The sequence below is a fragment of the Dunckerocampus dactyliophorus genome, chromosome 14, assembly GCF_027744805.1.
Source record: "Dunckerocampus dactyliophorus isolate RoL2022-P2 chromosome 14, RoL_Ddac_1.1, whole genome shotgun sequence".
In the NCBI taxonomy this organism is placed as follows: domain Eukaryota; kingdom Metazoa; phylum Chordata; class Actinopteri; order Syngnathiformes; family Syngnathidae; genus Dunckerocampus; species Dunckerocampus dactyliophorus.
Genome location: NC_072832.1, coordinates 2,645,286 through 2,662,229, shown reverse-complemented (window position 1 = coordinate 2,662,229; position 16,944 = coordinate 2,645,286). Strand labels below are relative to the sequence as shown.

General features: G+C 42.7%; 1 protein-coding gene across 1 annotated transcript; it reads left to right on the top strand.

Annotated features, from left to right (window-relative positions):
- Window positions 1-14: 14 nt before the first annotated feature.
- LOC129194098 (prolyl 4-hydroxylase subunit alpha-1-like) lies at window positions 15-16,900 on the top strand. Its single transcript, XM_054799019.1, has 16 exons — window positions 15-45; window positions 111-259; window positions 5,559-5,634; window positions 5,700-5,796; window positions 5,865-6,016; window positions 6,090-6,227; window positions 7,441-7,680; window positions 8,020-8,249; window positions 8,317-8,493; window positions 10,181-10,251; window positions 10,370-10,469; window positions 12,346-12,399; window positions 12,484-12,546; window positions 12,642-12,710; window positions 12,892-12,988; window positions 16,085-16,900. The coding sequence occupies exons 2-16, from the start codon at window positions 128-130 to the stop codon at window positions 16,156-16,158; spliced, it is 1,770 nt and encodes a 589-aa protein (XP_054654994.1). The 5' UTR covers window positions 15-45; window positions 111-127; the 3' UTR covers window positions 16,159-16,900.
- The last annotated feature ends 44 nt before the right edge of the window (window positions 16,901-16,944 follow it).

The following is a 16,944-nucleotide window of genomic DNA, read 5'->3' as shown; positions in this document are numbered from 1 at the left end:
ACGCAGACCACCAGGGCCGGACGTCTGTATGTCGGGGGGACAAGGGTAAAGTGTGTATGAGAGAGAGAGGTGTAAATAGCTCCCATCTAATAACATTTCACATTTATCAGCAAACGACGGCACAAAGATGGTGACCATGACCCACATGGAGAGCATGGTGCGCTACGACAACGGCAACGAGGATGAGTACATGATGCAGGAGGATGAGTGGGACCGGGACATGCTCCTGGACCCAGCATGGGCGCAGCAGCAGAGGAAAGTGAGTCACCCTGAAATCACCAAAATGTACAGAAAAGAGCTCGTATAAACGACATATGTTTACCGCTGGCTAGCAAACGTGACAGTTAGTCACAAGCAGGACATTTTCAATGTGTTTTCCGTTGATATTAAGTGATATTTGCTTAATAAGGACATACAAAATAATGCAGCAACTTTTTAAGTCACTTTAATTGACTGTTAAAAGTGGTACATGAGTGAAAGGAGGCGAAAATAGGAGGTAGCCACAAAATTTCCGGTCACTACTGGAAAGAATGAATAACCAAGGTTCCACTGTTTATTTCCATTTAATATGACGTAGTTAAATTAAACCGTGGTTAGTAGTGGTCAGCCTCTCAGCCTACATTGTCATGTTTGAATCCCCTTTGGAACATCCCTATTTTCTCCCAGGGTTAAATTCATTGACATGCGGTAAAGTTAGAAACATATTCACAGATCAATAACTTCCAAGTGAATGTTTGTTACATACCAAACCATACCTCGTTCTAACCGTTGAAACACGTTTTATTTAAACAAAACGAGACGTGTTTTGTGCTTTCACTTACACTGATCTTTATGAGAAGCCGGTAGCAAGAGTGAACTCGGGGACCGTCTACAAATGGTATTATGGCATCCATCACCTTAGTGCATTACCGCCCCCTTTAGGTAGTTTTCATTCAAAGGCTCACTAGTGCCACACGGAAACATACACTTACTTCCCCAGAATAAATATAACACGTTGATGCTCCACACTAAGAACACCTTCCCTAATATTCTATTAAAAAAAACCCTGTGCTTCTTAAATAGTCAAACAACTTCCTTTCATGTGTCCTTCCACCCATGCTCAGTAATCCTCTTAGTGTTCTTCCTTCCCACTCCCATCAGTTCCCTCTTCTTTGTGCACTATACCTCCTGCATCTCAGAACCACATGCTCAACTGACTCTTCTTCTTGACATTCTTCACACAATCCAGTGTCATTCTTCCCCACAACTTTCAATGTTTTGTTGCTCAATGTTTTAATCCAGCCCCTGTTCTTTTGTGTATGCACACTCCTTTTCCTAATACAGTCACCCCAAATCCTGTTGTCCCCGTGTCTGGTTTTTTTGCCCCATGTGTGTATACAGTATCTGTACGAAGTCATCTTATTGTTCTCCCAAATAACTGGATGCACTCAGTAGGTTCACTGTCTCTCCTGTCTTTTTAACTTCTAGTCATGATATATCAACTCTTAGTCTCCATGGGGCCTCTTCAGGGTACACCACGAGTGGGCTTATTTTACTCTTTCTATTTCCAGCTCCTGTGCGATTCTATTACCTATTTTGGCAAAATGCTCACTGGCGCATCTACAAAAATCGATACCGAAAAAAGAAACAATAAACCTTCTCCTGGTTATACTACAGCAGTGAGTTTGAGAATACAGACAAAAAAAGTAATGTCCATCCATCTTCTATGCCGCTTATAAATAGGGTCGCGGGGGTATGCTGGAGCCTATCCCAGCTGACTTCGGGCGAGAGGCCGGGTACACCCTGGACTGGTTGCCTGCCAATGGCAGGGCACATATAGACAAACAACCAATCACACTCACATTCATACCTATGGACAACTTAGAGTCTGTACATGCACGTTTTTTTTGGAATGTGGGAGGAAACCGGAATACCTGGAGAAAACCCGCGCACGGGAAAAACATGCAAACTCCACACAGATGCCCAACGGAGATCTTCCCGATTTCCTGACTGTGTGGCCAACATGCTAACCACTAGGCCGCCGTGCGCAGAAAAGTAATGTACAGCAGCAAAATAAAAAACACGCCATAAAATATTGCCTATTTTTCCTCCACAGAAGTAACAAAAAGAGAAAGAGGTTTCTGTTTCAAATCTTTTGGTTACACACAATCAGGAGTTCCGGAAGATATGGGTTTGAATCTTCGTTGGGAATCTCGATGTGGAGTTTGCATGTTTTTATTTTCTCCGGGTATTTTGGTTTCCTCCCACATTCCAAAAACGTGCATGTGAATTTCATTGTTGACTCTAAATTGTCCGTAGGTATGAATGTGAGTGTGGACGCTTGTGTCTTACATCATCATATGTAAATAATATGCAAAATAGCCAATGATGTCTCCTAGAGACTTCTACGACAGCCAATAGTTACCTTTTATTACTTACTGAAGACATTTGTAGACGGTCCCTGCGCTCCTGTCTAACTGCCGCTGCCGGCTTCTCACAGAGATCAATGTAAGTCAAACTGCACAGCGGACGGCTCGTTATGATCATAAAAAATAGTTTGTAGCTTTTTGTGTTGCCACGGTTGGAAATAGGTAGGGTTTGCTGTGTAACAAACATTCTCTTGGGCGTTATTGATCCCAGAAGTTCGAATCTGTGAATGTGTTGTAATTAATTGACTCTTCATTTGACTTGTCTTTATTACATGTATGATTGAGTGATCGTGCCTTTTTTTTTGACGTGATGGATAATCGTGTTTTTGCAATGAGAAGTCTAATAATAATGATACAATAACACATATAAAATAAAAAAAACACCTGTGGTTTAAAAAGTAAGAACATGGTGTGTGTGTGTGTGTGTGTGTACGCATGTGAAAAAATCATCCCAGAGAATCACATTTTCACTTTTAAACAAAATTGTAACTCACATTTTTTGCAGAATTGTGCAGCCCTGAGATGCATACACAATCTTTATGTTTTCCCTTTAATTGTAAGACTGACTTTTTTTCTTACTGAGTTCACTGAAGTATAGCAACAAGCAGCATATCATGCACTGTCATTCATAAAGGTTATTTTTGGCAGATTTTTGCACAGTTTGGGTCAAAATCAATCTCCATTTATTAAAAATAAGCCTGCCACAGCCAATCCTACAAAAGTAGCGCTCCACTGAGAGCCACACCTTGCCATGCTAATGCAGGAATGACGACATGAGCTGCGTTTAATGCCAGAATATGTGCAAGGTGCGGTAATTATGGTGCAATTTGTTGAAGATGTGTTCGGTTGCTTCCTGCTTTTCAGGTTGCAAAGTATGAAAGACGTGACGCTACTATTTTTATTTCGCCCCTGTGAACGGTGGACCAAAAGGGGAAAAATACTTCACATGATGGTCCGTGTGGAAAAAACCTATCTGAGTCTGCGTCTTGCTTCCAGAGCAACAAACCTGTGTCTGATTCCAAACCATTAGTGCTTGTTGAACTTATTCAATCCCAGCCAGTAGCGGCCATTTTAGACCATTTGACTGATCTTTCAAGGCGCACAGAATATAGTGTTCTATGGCTATACAAACATGGAACTACCAAAGGAAAGATCAGACTCTCGTCTTTCATCGTCTTTCATCTACCGGTTTCCCTTCCTTAGCAATCAGCAGTAGCACATCAGTAAGTTTCAGGAAAATATCAGTTCTCGACTAGAAAAGGGAGAAAACCAGCGAAGATACATTTCAAGCATAACTTTCACTTTGACACAAATATATTTTGCTTTTGTGACAGCTCAAATGTCCACGTGCGTGTGTGTGCATTAAAATTTCCCCACAATGCGTAACCTTCTGCACGCTACACTCCTCCACGCTGTCTCTTCCCGTCGTGTCTTTTTTCCATCCACGTGATCCATGCCGAGCTCTTATCGAATGCACTTCTGCCACCTTGTGGCCGTTTTTATGGCTTCAAATTGCCCTGAACTGCAATCCGTGGGGAGTTGCATCATCACACCTTTTTGCCTCTTGCACAAAGTAACGTAAAAGTATAAATGCGTCGTTGGGATCGGGCCTTCGGTTTTATAAAAACTTATAAATACGTCTTTGGTATTTAATGAGTTAAATGCAAATTGACTCAAATGTTCAGTGTTAAACATGGAGTTGTAATCAGCGTGACTAGTCGAGGTCTTTTCTGCATCATTACTTGTGCTCAGCCTGCACGAGGGTCACACGTTGCTGTCGTAGGCTCAGTGGGCCGAGCGGTCGACCGCAGGAAATCCCAGGCCCGGCATGTAGAGACAGCCAGCCATTCACCTACAGGAAATTTGGGAGTTACCACACACGCCCAACCTTTTGATTCTATAAACTACCAAATACCAGCTCGGACTGGCATGTCTTGTCAGAACAAAAGGTTAGGGTTGCTAAGAGATGCAAAATACATACAGTACCGTCTGTTTACTCAACCGCAGAGAGTTAAGGTGAAGGAGGCGACTATTTGCGGGAGGTCATTATTTTTGCAAATGCTTTGTAAGGCAAGGTACATCCTTATCACAATAGCATCTTTTAGACAGACATCCTGCAAAATCAACTAATTGAACATTGATCCGCCTGTGCCTTTCGTGCAAATCAGCAAACTTTCTAAATTGTCGAAAACACAACAGGGCAGGAGAAGTGAGTCTTAGGTTTAAAAATGATTCCCCTGGTCCATTTTGTATTCTATTCCCGATTATACGGACAACATCCTGCGGGAAAATTGCCAGGTCTACTGGCGTTGTTTGATTTAAATATGAGCAATGCATTGATTTGCCCTTGTGATACGGCCGTTAGACCATGCAGATGTGTATCTTTTACATCGTGAGGTGATTTGTTTTCTTTTTCAACCCAACAAAGCCCATTCTGTTAAACTAAGATCTCCGTCTTTGGCATCGTTGCAGCAGAAAGAAGCTGAGTTTATATTTAAACCCCCCCCCCCCCCCCCCCCCCCATGTCTATTACTGTGTTGACCCTTACAATATTTCACTTTCCGACATTTGTCATTTACATTTTTTTCCACTTCCTGTATGATAGGATGGTGATTAAAAAAAATCAAGAAGCAAGTAGGAGTTCAAATAATGACACTGTAAACCTTGTGCAGTATTAAGGGAATAAATAACATTTGAAAAATGATAAAATGGGAATCAATTGTTAATATTAAATAGGAATGCATTTGAATGACTAAAACATTAGATAAAAAAATAAAAATTGCCTTCAAAGCTGCATCAAGTCTTTATGACTTGTCTTTAATTTCCTTCAAGTCGACTTGATGAAATCTTCCAATGTCCAGGTCTTTGATGGTTTTGCAACAAGGACTTTGGCTTCCTCCAGTCCTTCATTTTAGTTGATGTAGAGTTTGCAGTTGGACCACCGAGTGCATTGAATTTTTCCGTGCTTCCTTAAGTCGCCTGCCTTCTTGGTGATGTCAGCCTTGCGTTTCGGGTCAAAATCAGCCGCACCATGCGATGCTGGACATAGGAATGACAACATGAGGTGTGTTTAATGCCGGCATAGGTGCAGTGATTATGATAGAATTTGTTGAAGATGTCACGTATATGAATCCATCTCCCCACAGGAAGGTGCTGCTATGTTGGTGTCTCCTGTTGCTGAGCTGTCGGCCAACGCTCTCAGCCCACGACTTCTTCACCTCCATAGGTAAAAGATCACTCTAGATGTGTTGTATAGGTTGTGAGTTGACTTGGTGAACGTGTGTTCCTCAGGTCAGATGACAGACCTGTTGTTCACCGAGAAAGATCTTGTCACGTCCCTCAAGGACTACATCAAAGCTGAGGAGAGCAAGCTGGAGCGGGTCAAAAAGTAATGGTGGCCATCCTGTTGTGATTTGTACATAAAGTGCAAGTTTACTCTTTGTGTCTTTGTCTCAGGTGGGCTGACAAGTTGGAAGCTCTGACGGCCGTTGCGATACAAGACCCAGAGGGCTTCCTGGGCCATCCGGTCAATGCCTTCAAGCTGATGAAGAGGCTGAACACTGAATGGAGCGACCTGGAAAGCCTCGTACTCAGTGACACCACAGATGGTAGAGCCCAAGCAAGAAGTGGTTTGGAAACTGTTGATGTTTTGTATGACGTCTTTTCCTGTCTTTCTATCAGGTTTTATTTCCAACCTGACCATCCAGAGGCAGTACTTCCCCACGGACGACGACCAGACCGGGGCAGCCAAAGGTCTCCTCCGTTTGCAGGACACATACAAATTGGATGCCAATAACATCGCTACAGGAAACCTGCCTGGTAAATACTTTTTTGCTTAGCTTGCTGGAATTAAGAGTGCTTTTAGAAATCCCAACTGGAAACCTGATGGTCTAAAGCTTTAATGCTAATGATCTTTGTCACACGCCTAATTAATCCCTCATTTATCGTGGTTAATTGGTTACAGACATCTCATGACTGGTGAGGAATACTACATAGTCATGGAAAAAATGATTAGACCACCCTTGTTTCTTCAGTTTATTGATCCATTTTAATGCCCGGTACATTTGTATGCACAAATATAACAAATATAGCTCATAAGAGTTGAATTGAAGAGCTATCGAGATATCTAGCTACTTCCATGCTTCTCTTGATAATCACCAAAATCACTTGTTTGTACATGAATAGCGAGAGCATTGCACAGCCAGAAAATCTAACTCTTATGAGCTATTTTTGTTATCAGTAATTTGTCCAAACAAAGGTACCTTTTGTTGTTTCAGGCATTATAATGAACAAGAAACTGAAGAAGCAAGTATAGTCTAAATTTCTACATTTTTATGCTTGAAAATGCTTAATTTAGGTAATGCTTAAAATAGATAACATTTGCTTAACTATGCTTATTTTTTGACTATTAGTCCGTATTCAACTGCGAAACGGCATCTTAACTAGGTGACACGAAGAAATGCTAACAGCAACTTCAAAAAACGACAGTGTGATCGTCCCCTTCTCTTAAACGTACAGCAAACAAGTGAGGGAGATTCTAGATGCTTTTGTTGCATGCTGTGTTTTTGTTACATGCTGTGCATGTCTGAAGCCCAGACGCAGAGGCGTGAGGCTCTCTTTAATGATGGTCACAAAGTACAACAAAGCCAACAAAGGAGGGTGAAGCAGTGCACCACCTAAGCTTTTGCCATGAACATGAACTGTTATAAAACCAAAAAAATAATCTGAGGGCCAGGTTGGATTGCACGGAAACACCCGGGCACACTAGTAGAAGACGCCAACTATTCCATGTCCAAAAAGTAGAAGTCCTGCAAACAATCGGCTTTAAGTAGCGAGACAGCCAATCTGCAGCAGGGGCACGAAGTCCACCCGCCTCCAGCCAGAGCGAGGACCTCTGAAAATAGAGACAACACAATTTTTTCTCCGGGGGACACATATTACTGTTAGAACATCATTAAAAAGTCACTTTTGCTTAATAGGGGGCCTTAAAGACACCACATGGTCTCTTCTGTGTCACCCTCTGCAATTTTAGGAGTGAAGCACAAGACTCTTATGACCGCGGAGGATTGTTACGAGCTTGGAAAGATCGCCTACACAGACGTTGACTACTACCACACAGAGCTGTGGATGGCACAGGCCCTGAAACAGCTTGACGAAGAGGAGGAGTCCACTGTGGATAAAGTGACGGTGCTGGACTACCTCAGCTATGCCATCTACCAGCAGGGGGAGCTGGAGCGTGCCCTGGAGTACACCAAAAGGCTACTTGAACTGGGCAAGTCCCCTCCTAAAGTACTTTTTTATCTTGGAAAAACAAACAGGGAGACATCTGTGATTCTTTGCGTTCCAAAATGTCAGCTAAACAAACCTGATGCCATTTTTTGGTCGAGATACGAGATGAGTCCAGTTTTTAGCAAGTACATTTTGATATTGGTCATATTTTGTGTGGTTTTAGATCTCGTATGTTGTTCATGTTTTGATCTGCGTACATACAATACCAGTCAAAAGTTTAGAGACACTTTCTCATGCTGTTGAGTGAGAACATGTCTCCAAAGTATTTGTTTTTTTTTTCCCTAACCTTCTGTGGTGATGTTCAATTATTTCCAATGTTCAGACCCACAGCATCCGGTCAAAGACAACATGAAGCATGATAATTTACAGCTGGAGGAGCAGCAGAGAAACGAAGCGGAAGACGACGCAAACGAACAGAAAGAGCCTGAGAAGAAAGAGACGCCAGAAAAGCCAGAAAAGAAGCCAAAGGAGAAGAAAGAGAAGAAAGCCTTCAGTCTGATCCCTGAGAGGAAGAAGTATGAAATGCTGTGTCGCGGAGAGGGCATCCAAATGGTGAGAATCACAAACATTTGACTTTTTAGTTACACGTTTGTTAATCATTTTTGGTTGTTGCCCTCAGACTCCACGTAGGGAAAGCCGGCTGTTCTGCCGTTACTATGACAACAACCGCAACCCCTTCTATGTGCTGGGACCGGTCAAGCAGCAAGATGAGTGGGACCGCCCGTACATCGTCCGCTTCCTCGACATCATCTCTGACAAAGAAATTGAGAAGGTCAAACAGTTGGCAAAGCCAAGGGTACGTCATCTTATGTTTGACTCACAGCGTGGACATGAAAAATATTGTTGCCCGTTTTTGTAACCGGCAGGCACGTTGACCCTTAATTACTCTTGTATGTTTCGTTGCTCGCTGTACGCACTCGTGCTTTTTGGAGTTGCCATGGCAATGTCTGCGTAGGTGGAGTGACGGGCGCTCGGCGAATCTGAGCGCTCCCTTTTATACCTGCGTCCTGCAGCTGCTACTTCTAGCAAGTGTGTGCAGTTCACAATTCAGTGCGTCAAATCTAAACAGGAATTCCCGTCACCGCTGCTCAGCATGTGCATCCCTTGTTGCCCGTCAAGCAGCATTTAAAAGTTGAAATGAAGATGTTAACTGCTCATTCGTCTATTTCATGTGCATGTTGCAGAGGACTGTAGCGTCCTGACATTTTTACTAAGTTTTAACACCAATAGTAGCACTCATTTCCCACACAGTATGCTGCGTTTGTGCAAGCTGCACACACCCAGTGTTGTGAGTGAGGGCATTATATTTAACATCAGCACTACCTTGCAGCCCAGGAACCATTGTGAACGTTTATTTTAACTGGTCCTGCGGGCGCACGCACAAAATGAAACCAGCCCTACCAAGTCAACAACTTCTTGTTCTGTTAAATACGCTTCAAACACGAGAAAATGTTGCACATTTCTTACGACACGAAAAAGCTCTGTTGCCAAAAAAGCAGGGTTGTCCAAAGCTCGGCGCGGGGGTCATTTGCGGCTTGTGGCTCGCTTTTCTTGGTCCCCTGCACATTCCAAAAGGCACAAAAAAATAAAATCAAATCCGTATTCCATTTAGTACTCATAAGTGAAGCCATGCTGTTCACTTGACTTGTGTTTGCTCCTATTAAGGTCAGCTTTGTGGTTTAAGGGAAAAAACTGATTTATTGTGGTGTTTTTCACCAATTTTACATGAATCACAGAGGTTCCACAATAGAGTATTGCAAGTGTTTGTGGAACTCTACATGTGGAATTGAGAGGGTTTGAAAGTGTTTTTAGTCAGCCCTACTTGGTACATGCAGTTTTGTGTGTCTAAGCGCAATGTCACTCTGCACTTGTCCAACATAATAGATTCCAGGAGGGACAGGAGGACATGACATGAGCAACACAAGCATGTAGCTCACCGAGGAATCGTTAGCAGCGTTCCAGGCTTTCTTTTAAAATGTGCAATCAACCCTTTTTTTTCAAATCCCGTCCAACCGTGAAGTGGTGGTCATATACACTAGCTAGGTGCGGGTCGGAGGTGGTACATGGGGAAGGAGGTTTTGACCATTCAAGCACCTCCTCTTTCAATGTGGCACCAACAAGTGAGGTAGATTTTAGATTTTCCTCACGTTTGTGCTCATAAAACACTCAAGATACACTTGACAGGTACACAGGGCCACCATCTCCAACCCCACCAAGGGAGTGCTGGAGACAGCGTCCTACAAGATCAGTAAAAGGTTAGAGGTTAGAGCCAGGGGCACTTCTCTTCCCCTCGGCCTGCTCATTGTTTCTGCTGTAGTTGTTATTAACAGTTGCTTTTTCCGTGAGCCAGTAGGAGTTTGAACATCGCCTCATGAAACACTATTGACTGTTCTATCTCCCCCTCCCTGTCCGCTTCCCACTTTTGTCTCCAATTTTTGCCCCCTCCATCCACCTTGGTCCTTTTGTGGCGTGAACTACCATAGTTAAGGAGAGCCATGGTGAGTGGCAGGCAAAATGGGAGTCCTGCCGTTACCGATTCCAGAATCGCCAAGAGGTAAGGGGGTTATGGGTCTAACGCCTCCGTGCACGACGTCTTTCTCTTCCTCATGATTTATTGATCCACTTCCTGTGCCGGTGATTCCGCTTTCTCAACCGGCTCTGCTCCGTTGCAGCGCATGGATTTCAAACATGGAAGATCCCGCCATCAAAGCCATCAACCAGAGGATTGAGGATCTCACGGGCTTGGAGATGGACACAGCAGAAGAACTGCAGGTGTGTTTCTGGGGGATCGTGTCTGACAAATGTTTCCACCCAGCAGCTCATCTCATTCTGCTCCAGTATGGTTTGGAATAGTTCAAGCCTAGCCTGGCTCGTGTGTCCACCGCAGGGTGTGGAGGGGTTGGCTGCCAAAATGCTGACATTGTAAACAAGAGAAACTAATTTGCAGAACTAAAAATGGCCCATTCTTTTAAATTTATTCCCATTGTCACCAGAGTGATGATTCTGTTGACCCGTTTACTGGACCGCAGTGTGTCTACATGCACCTATGACCACCATACTGCACAGTTGCAGAAGGGGGACAAGAATTCAAATACCAAACTGTTCAGTTATTCATGGCCTACAAAAGCCAACAACTGCCAGGTCAAAAAACTGGCACTGGCAATCTGCTGGTGTCTTAACTCCACAAGATGGCAGTCGCTGCAAATACGCTTTTTACTATTAGAGCTCTGAAGACATGACGTAACACCCCTATAGTCACCTTTACACTCCTATTGTGCACATACACATTTCCGCACCATTTTTTCGTACATAATAGCAATCTAAGTTATCTTATTTATTATGTATTGTGTCAAGTTCCAGCCAAGGTTTTCCAGAGAGATGATTACATGGCTGGTTGGCGTGTGGTAAAAGGCAGTGTGCTAGCATGAATTAACTTGAGACAAATGTGCACATTAGCACTCAATAAGTCATCAAAACTTGATGTAACAGAGAATCCGGCCACTTTTCAAAATAAAACATTAAAAAAATGAAATAATGGAAATTATTTTTTCTTTCTGTGCGGACTGGTTGAGGACCACTGTCATATAGCATACCTAGCTAACTAGTTAGCCTCCATTTTATTCTAAACAAGTTTATTCTGAACTTAAATTGTTTCAAATGGTGTGGGGAAGAAATACAAAGTAAGAAACCAAAAATGTACCACTTCCACACGGAATGAGAGAACCTTTCATGTAATGCCCCATCAGTGTAACATTACTGATGCCTCGTGACCAGAATATTACATGACTTGTCTGTCAGTATTTTGGACTCAGAATCAGCCGTATTCCACCACAAAACGGCCATCATTTATTTTTTTTTAAAAAACATGATGCAAGGGAGCGATGTTTGAATCGTGACGTAGCTACGGACGTTTGTATCGTGAGTAGCCGGCATCCAGCAGCTTTGTCTACCTTTGCATGTGCTTAAAATGTTGCTATTCAGCTGTGTGAAAAGTCATGTGTGTTTCGTGCGCCTTACTGTGTTTTACTATGAACTCACTCACTGTTCATGCTGGCTGAGCAGTGTGCATCTTAATGCTGTTACAACATTGGTTGTAAGGGCTACATTTTTCTCTCCACACGAGAGGTTCAATTCCCGGACGAGCCCACAATAAATAGTTAGGACCCAGGGGAACATAATTAATGAGGATGTAAGGACCTAACTTAAGGAAAAAGCCAGGCTGCTGCTCGGTGTCATGACGAGGACGTGGGGGCGAGCCTGCAGTGGACAAAGACAGCACGAGCAGAGCAGGGAGCAGCAAAGCACACCTTTCGATGCTCCAGAGAGGGCGGGTCCAATCGAATGCTTCCTGCAAAATAATAACACCGAAAACAGGCGCAAAAAAGCAGTGCTCATACATAACACTCATCCACTTCAATCATTATTCATGAATTGGAACCTCTCCTCAACTATTGCCGGCTTCCAACTAACATGAACTGTAATTAGGTATACTAAAACACAACCACACCAGAGTCCATTTTAACTGAACCGACCCAGTCGTGTAATTGTAGCACTGCAAACCCCAAACGATCTGAGCTGCACCGCTGTGTGGAAACGTGTCCGTGCCTATCAAGAATGCTGTCTCCAAATCGAAAACTTTTCTCGACAGGTTGCAAACTATGGCGTTGGCGGTCAGTACGAGCCTCACTTCGACTTTGGAAGGGTATGCCCTCTTTGTCCACACACTTGCATGCTGGGATGTTTTCATGCCAGGACGCTGAACGTGGCTTAATTTGTCTCTCCACAGAAAGACGAGCAGAATGTCAATTGGCGGGGAAATGGCAACCGCATCGCAACGTGGCTCTTCTACGTCAGTCAAGTCTTGATACTCACATTCTCTCTCCATTTCTTTCGATGACACAAACACAGGATGCAAAACTCTGCCCTTTCTTCTTTCTGTTGTAGATGAGTGACGTGTCAGCAGGGGGCGCCACAGTATTCCCAGATGTCGGAGCATCAGTTAGACCTCTAAAGGTCGCCGTTACCATATTACTTGCTGTGAATATTGAATGTTGTATGTGTATGTGAGATAATAAGCTCTTTCTGGTCATGAATTTACCTTCCAAAGAACTGACTTGTGGCTCATTGTGGAACACAGCACTCTTATTAGTGGCTTACTGTATGTGTGTTTTCTTCTTCTTCTTCTTCTCTCCAGGGTACTGCTGTGTTCTGGTACAATCTCTTTCCCAGTGGGGAGGGAGACTACAGCACGCGGCATGCAGCTTGCCCTGTCTTGGTGGGCAATAAGTGGGGTGAGTTCCTCTCAGTGACCAAATAGATTTTCATCACTTTAAACCAATAATACTGGAGTTTAAAAAAAACTTACTGTCAATTAAGAACCAATTAAGACCTGTAGCTCTCAGGAACATAAACATGGATACACACAACTTACATGCCTCAGTAGGTGCTGCCTTTTTGGTGAGCAACAGAGCGGTGAAGTCTTCGTCAGAATTTTTCAACGTGTGAGGCGAGCCTCCCATAAAGACTTGAAGGGAGGCACGACAGCTTGAGAAAAATCAAGATAAAGACATATTTTACTAAGCCGGTTCTGTCCCGAGGCCATTTTCTTTTTCAGCCTGACGCTCATTTTAAAAATGAAATTAATTTGTTACTAATGAGATGTATTATTAGATATTACACTAATTTGCTCTGTCACCTGTAACGCAAAACTAACTTGTGGGTGTTTTGTTCAGATTGCTTAGCATATATCGACCTGGATCGGTTTTGGCGTCTTTAACGCAGCCCAGTCTCTGATTTTTCACTATGCGGCCCTCCCTGTGCTAAGCTAACTAGTTATGCATTAAGGCAAAATGCATTCGATTTGAGCGGGATGCACCATACAATCTGTTGCGCGTCGTACGGGAGGCCTCCCAGCCATGATACAGTATGTTCTCTTGGGGGGGTGGTGCCCGCACTTGTTCACAGCGAGGGCCACATAGTGAAAAATGAAAGGATGCAAGGGCCACTTTGATTTTGTAAAGCAATGCTAAGCAGTTACATTTCAAGAAGAAACGCCATCTGAGCTTTGTGATCAACTTCACTCTTTGCTCAGCGTGAAAATGGACACGCGCTCAGCCATGCTCCATTTTAAAGCCGGATACAACTAAAGATACCTTCGTTTGGACAAATACAACAATGGCAAGAAAAATAACTCATAAGAGTGACATTTTTTGGCAGTACAATGCTTTAGCTGTTCACGTAAGAACTAAGGTGATTTTGTTACGTGATCACCAAGAAAAGCATGGAAGTTGACAGATATCAGCTCTGAGGTCAAACTCTTATGAGCTATATTATCATATCTCTATAGCAGACATTAAAATAATAAATAATAATAAACTGAAGAAACAGTTTAGGGTGGTCTAATCATTTTTTCCATATGTACTGCATACAGTATATATGTACTTATCACTTAAATAATCTTTGTCAATTTTGTTTTCGTAAATTACGACTTCATTCCTATCATAACTTTTCCCCCAAACTAATAAAAAAAAAATGTTTTTAACTCTTTGCTTCTAAAATAACCTTTTTTCCTCAGTGCTGTCAAATGATTACAATTTTTAATCAGATTGATCAGTTTTCAAATTAATGATTATGCCCATTTTTACTGTATTTGATCCAAAGAAGGATAAATGATTATACGTGTTTAAATTAGCTGAAAATGTAGAGGTCAAGAGATGGCGCTGTTAAGTTCTTTAGGACTTTTGCAGCCTGAACTTGGAAAGTCTGAGAAGATCACAGATGACGCCTGATCAGCTCAACTCCAGTAGATTTTCTTGGGTTTGATTGCACAGCTCAGCTATTTACAGCAGCACAGGTTAGGGTTGATCACCGAATCAGAGAGGAATTGTATTCATTTATACTTATTACGACACAGTTTGTAACTTAGGAACAATAGTAGCTGTTCCTTACGAGTGGTCTCGCCGGTCTTTTGTGAGCATCATTCCACCAACCGGGGTGCCTTCTGTTGTCTGCTCCCTTTACCAGTGATTTACTTTGTACAACCACCTGGTATCGTACAATGCCTGTCATAGTTGTGTCACGTGGGTTTTAACAAGTCATCATAATTGGCATCAATCATCATTTGTTTGAAAGATGCACACGTTTAGCATCATAATCACAACTGTCTTCCTCTTTGATGAATAGACGTTACAGTCGTGTGACGCTTATTTTTAACAAGCCAAATTCGACCGAACAGGCACGCATCTGAAAATCTATTTGCCGAACGCTGGTTTCTTTAATAGCAGAATACTTGAATCAGACTTTTAACTGTTTAACTTTTAATGAGGAGTTGCGTTCAAAGACACCACGTCATTTACGTAAGTTGAATTCACATGTTTTGATTTAAATCTTACGGGATTTCTGAATGCACTTAAATGCAGCAAATTGTGACAAAGTGAGTGATAAGAATATCCGCTTCTTGCTTTTCTTTGCACTTCTGTTTCTTTAGACCGCACATGCACGCATGATAAAGACGTGATGTGATGTTGGGAGTGTCTGGGCAATGAGGAAGTGTCGTTGCATAACACGGTGTTGGATTCGCACTGCTGTTGATGTGTTCAGGTCAGGATAAAGTTTTAAAAGAGCGTCAGACTCTGCGGGGAGCTGCACTGGGCCGCCGTCTGTCGCCATATCAGTCATGTCGCCGTGGCTTGCCATGATGCGTATGTGTTAATATCGCTAAAAAATGGAACACAGTTAATGAAATAAATTAGTTGACGTGCTATTTTTGACAACATACATATTATATGATATTCTCCTAGAATTGCAACAAATCCGACTTTTTTCTCTCACTAGTTTTACTTTTTTCTTTTTTTTTTCTTTTTTTTTTTTACTTGTCAAATTGCAGGCTTTCTTTAATATTTCAACTTTGTTACTAAAACGACCCCATGACATTACGACAACGTTCTCGTACAATTACGACTTTCTCCTTAGATTAGGTTTTTTTTTTGTAATATTTACTTTATTGTAAAGTTACTGCTGATGTTTCCATTTTTGCTGGGTTTTTTTGTTTTGTTGTTAAATTAGAATTTTAGAATGTGCCGGAGGCCAATAAAGAAAACAGTTGAGGACCGCAAATGGCCTCCGGGCAGCACTTGGGACACCCCCGTCTTAGGCGGAAGCTCACTGTGCCACTTATTACATAATACTATCTCTAAACTGAGGTAATTAGTTATTAGGGGAAAAGGTGAGGTGTGTATTTATTGTAGATTATGTCTCAAGTGAAGGAGGCCCCGGGTACTAATTAGCTATCCATGAGAGGAACGGCCAGTATTTGAGGAAATCCAGTAAATTACTGGATGCTGTTTGTTGGATTTCAAAGACTAAAACGCATGTTTTTCTGTCTTTAGTATCAAACAAATGGATTCATGAACGAGGCCAGGAGTGGCGGCGACCATGCGGTCTAAATGAGACTGACTCATAAAAAGCAAGAAACCACGCCACCACCCTTCTCCCCTTCCTTACTTACTTCCTTCCTTCCTTCCTTCCTTGCGTGTGGGCCCAAACAGAACCCCACAGCAGATCACAGATGACACATAATGGATGCTCGGGCCCCAAATTGCTTAATTTTGCGCTGTTTCCTTTTATATTTACGTTGCCGATCAAACGCCTCGCTAAGCGTTGACTGTCGAGACGAAGGCTCTGCTGCACATCCACACGAGGGCTGTGGCATTCGGCTTAGAAACCATGGCTTTTGTGCCTTCATTCATATTAGCATTTGCTTGCTAACTTGCTAACTGCCAGCACTCTGGGTATCCACTCGCTAGTAGCCCCGCCTCCACATAGAGGCTGAATGAGAGGCGGGTTCATGCACTATAGAACCAATGTGCACAAGACACCTGCAGAGTGAACCCTCTCGTCATCCAGCCTGTGTGGAACAGAGACGATGAAAACATGCACACGTCAAATTATCGAGGCGGCAACATGAAGTTGTTCGATTTATGGATTATCGTGACTGGCCTACTGCCAATAGAGTGAGGGAGTACCGTTGGCATGGCAACATGCAGCGTTTACACTGATTATTACACAAACTCTACCCTACTAGTCTTTTATCAACGCTCAATATTGCACAACTTTGACATTGTAACACTTACCGTCTTTTTTCATTTAGAAATATATCGAGGGAAAGGCTTCTTGAGACGTCATCTGTACTTCTGTGAAGAAGGTGTCGGACGTTTCGCTCCTCATCCGAAGAGCTTCGTCAGCAAAC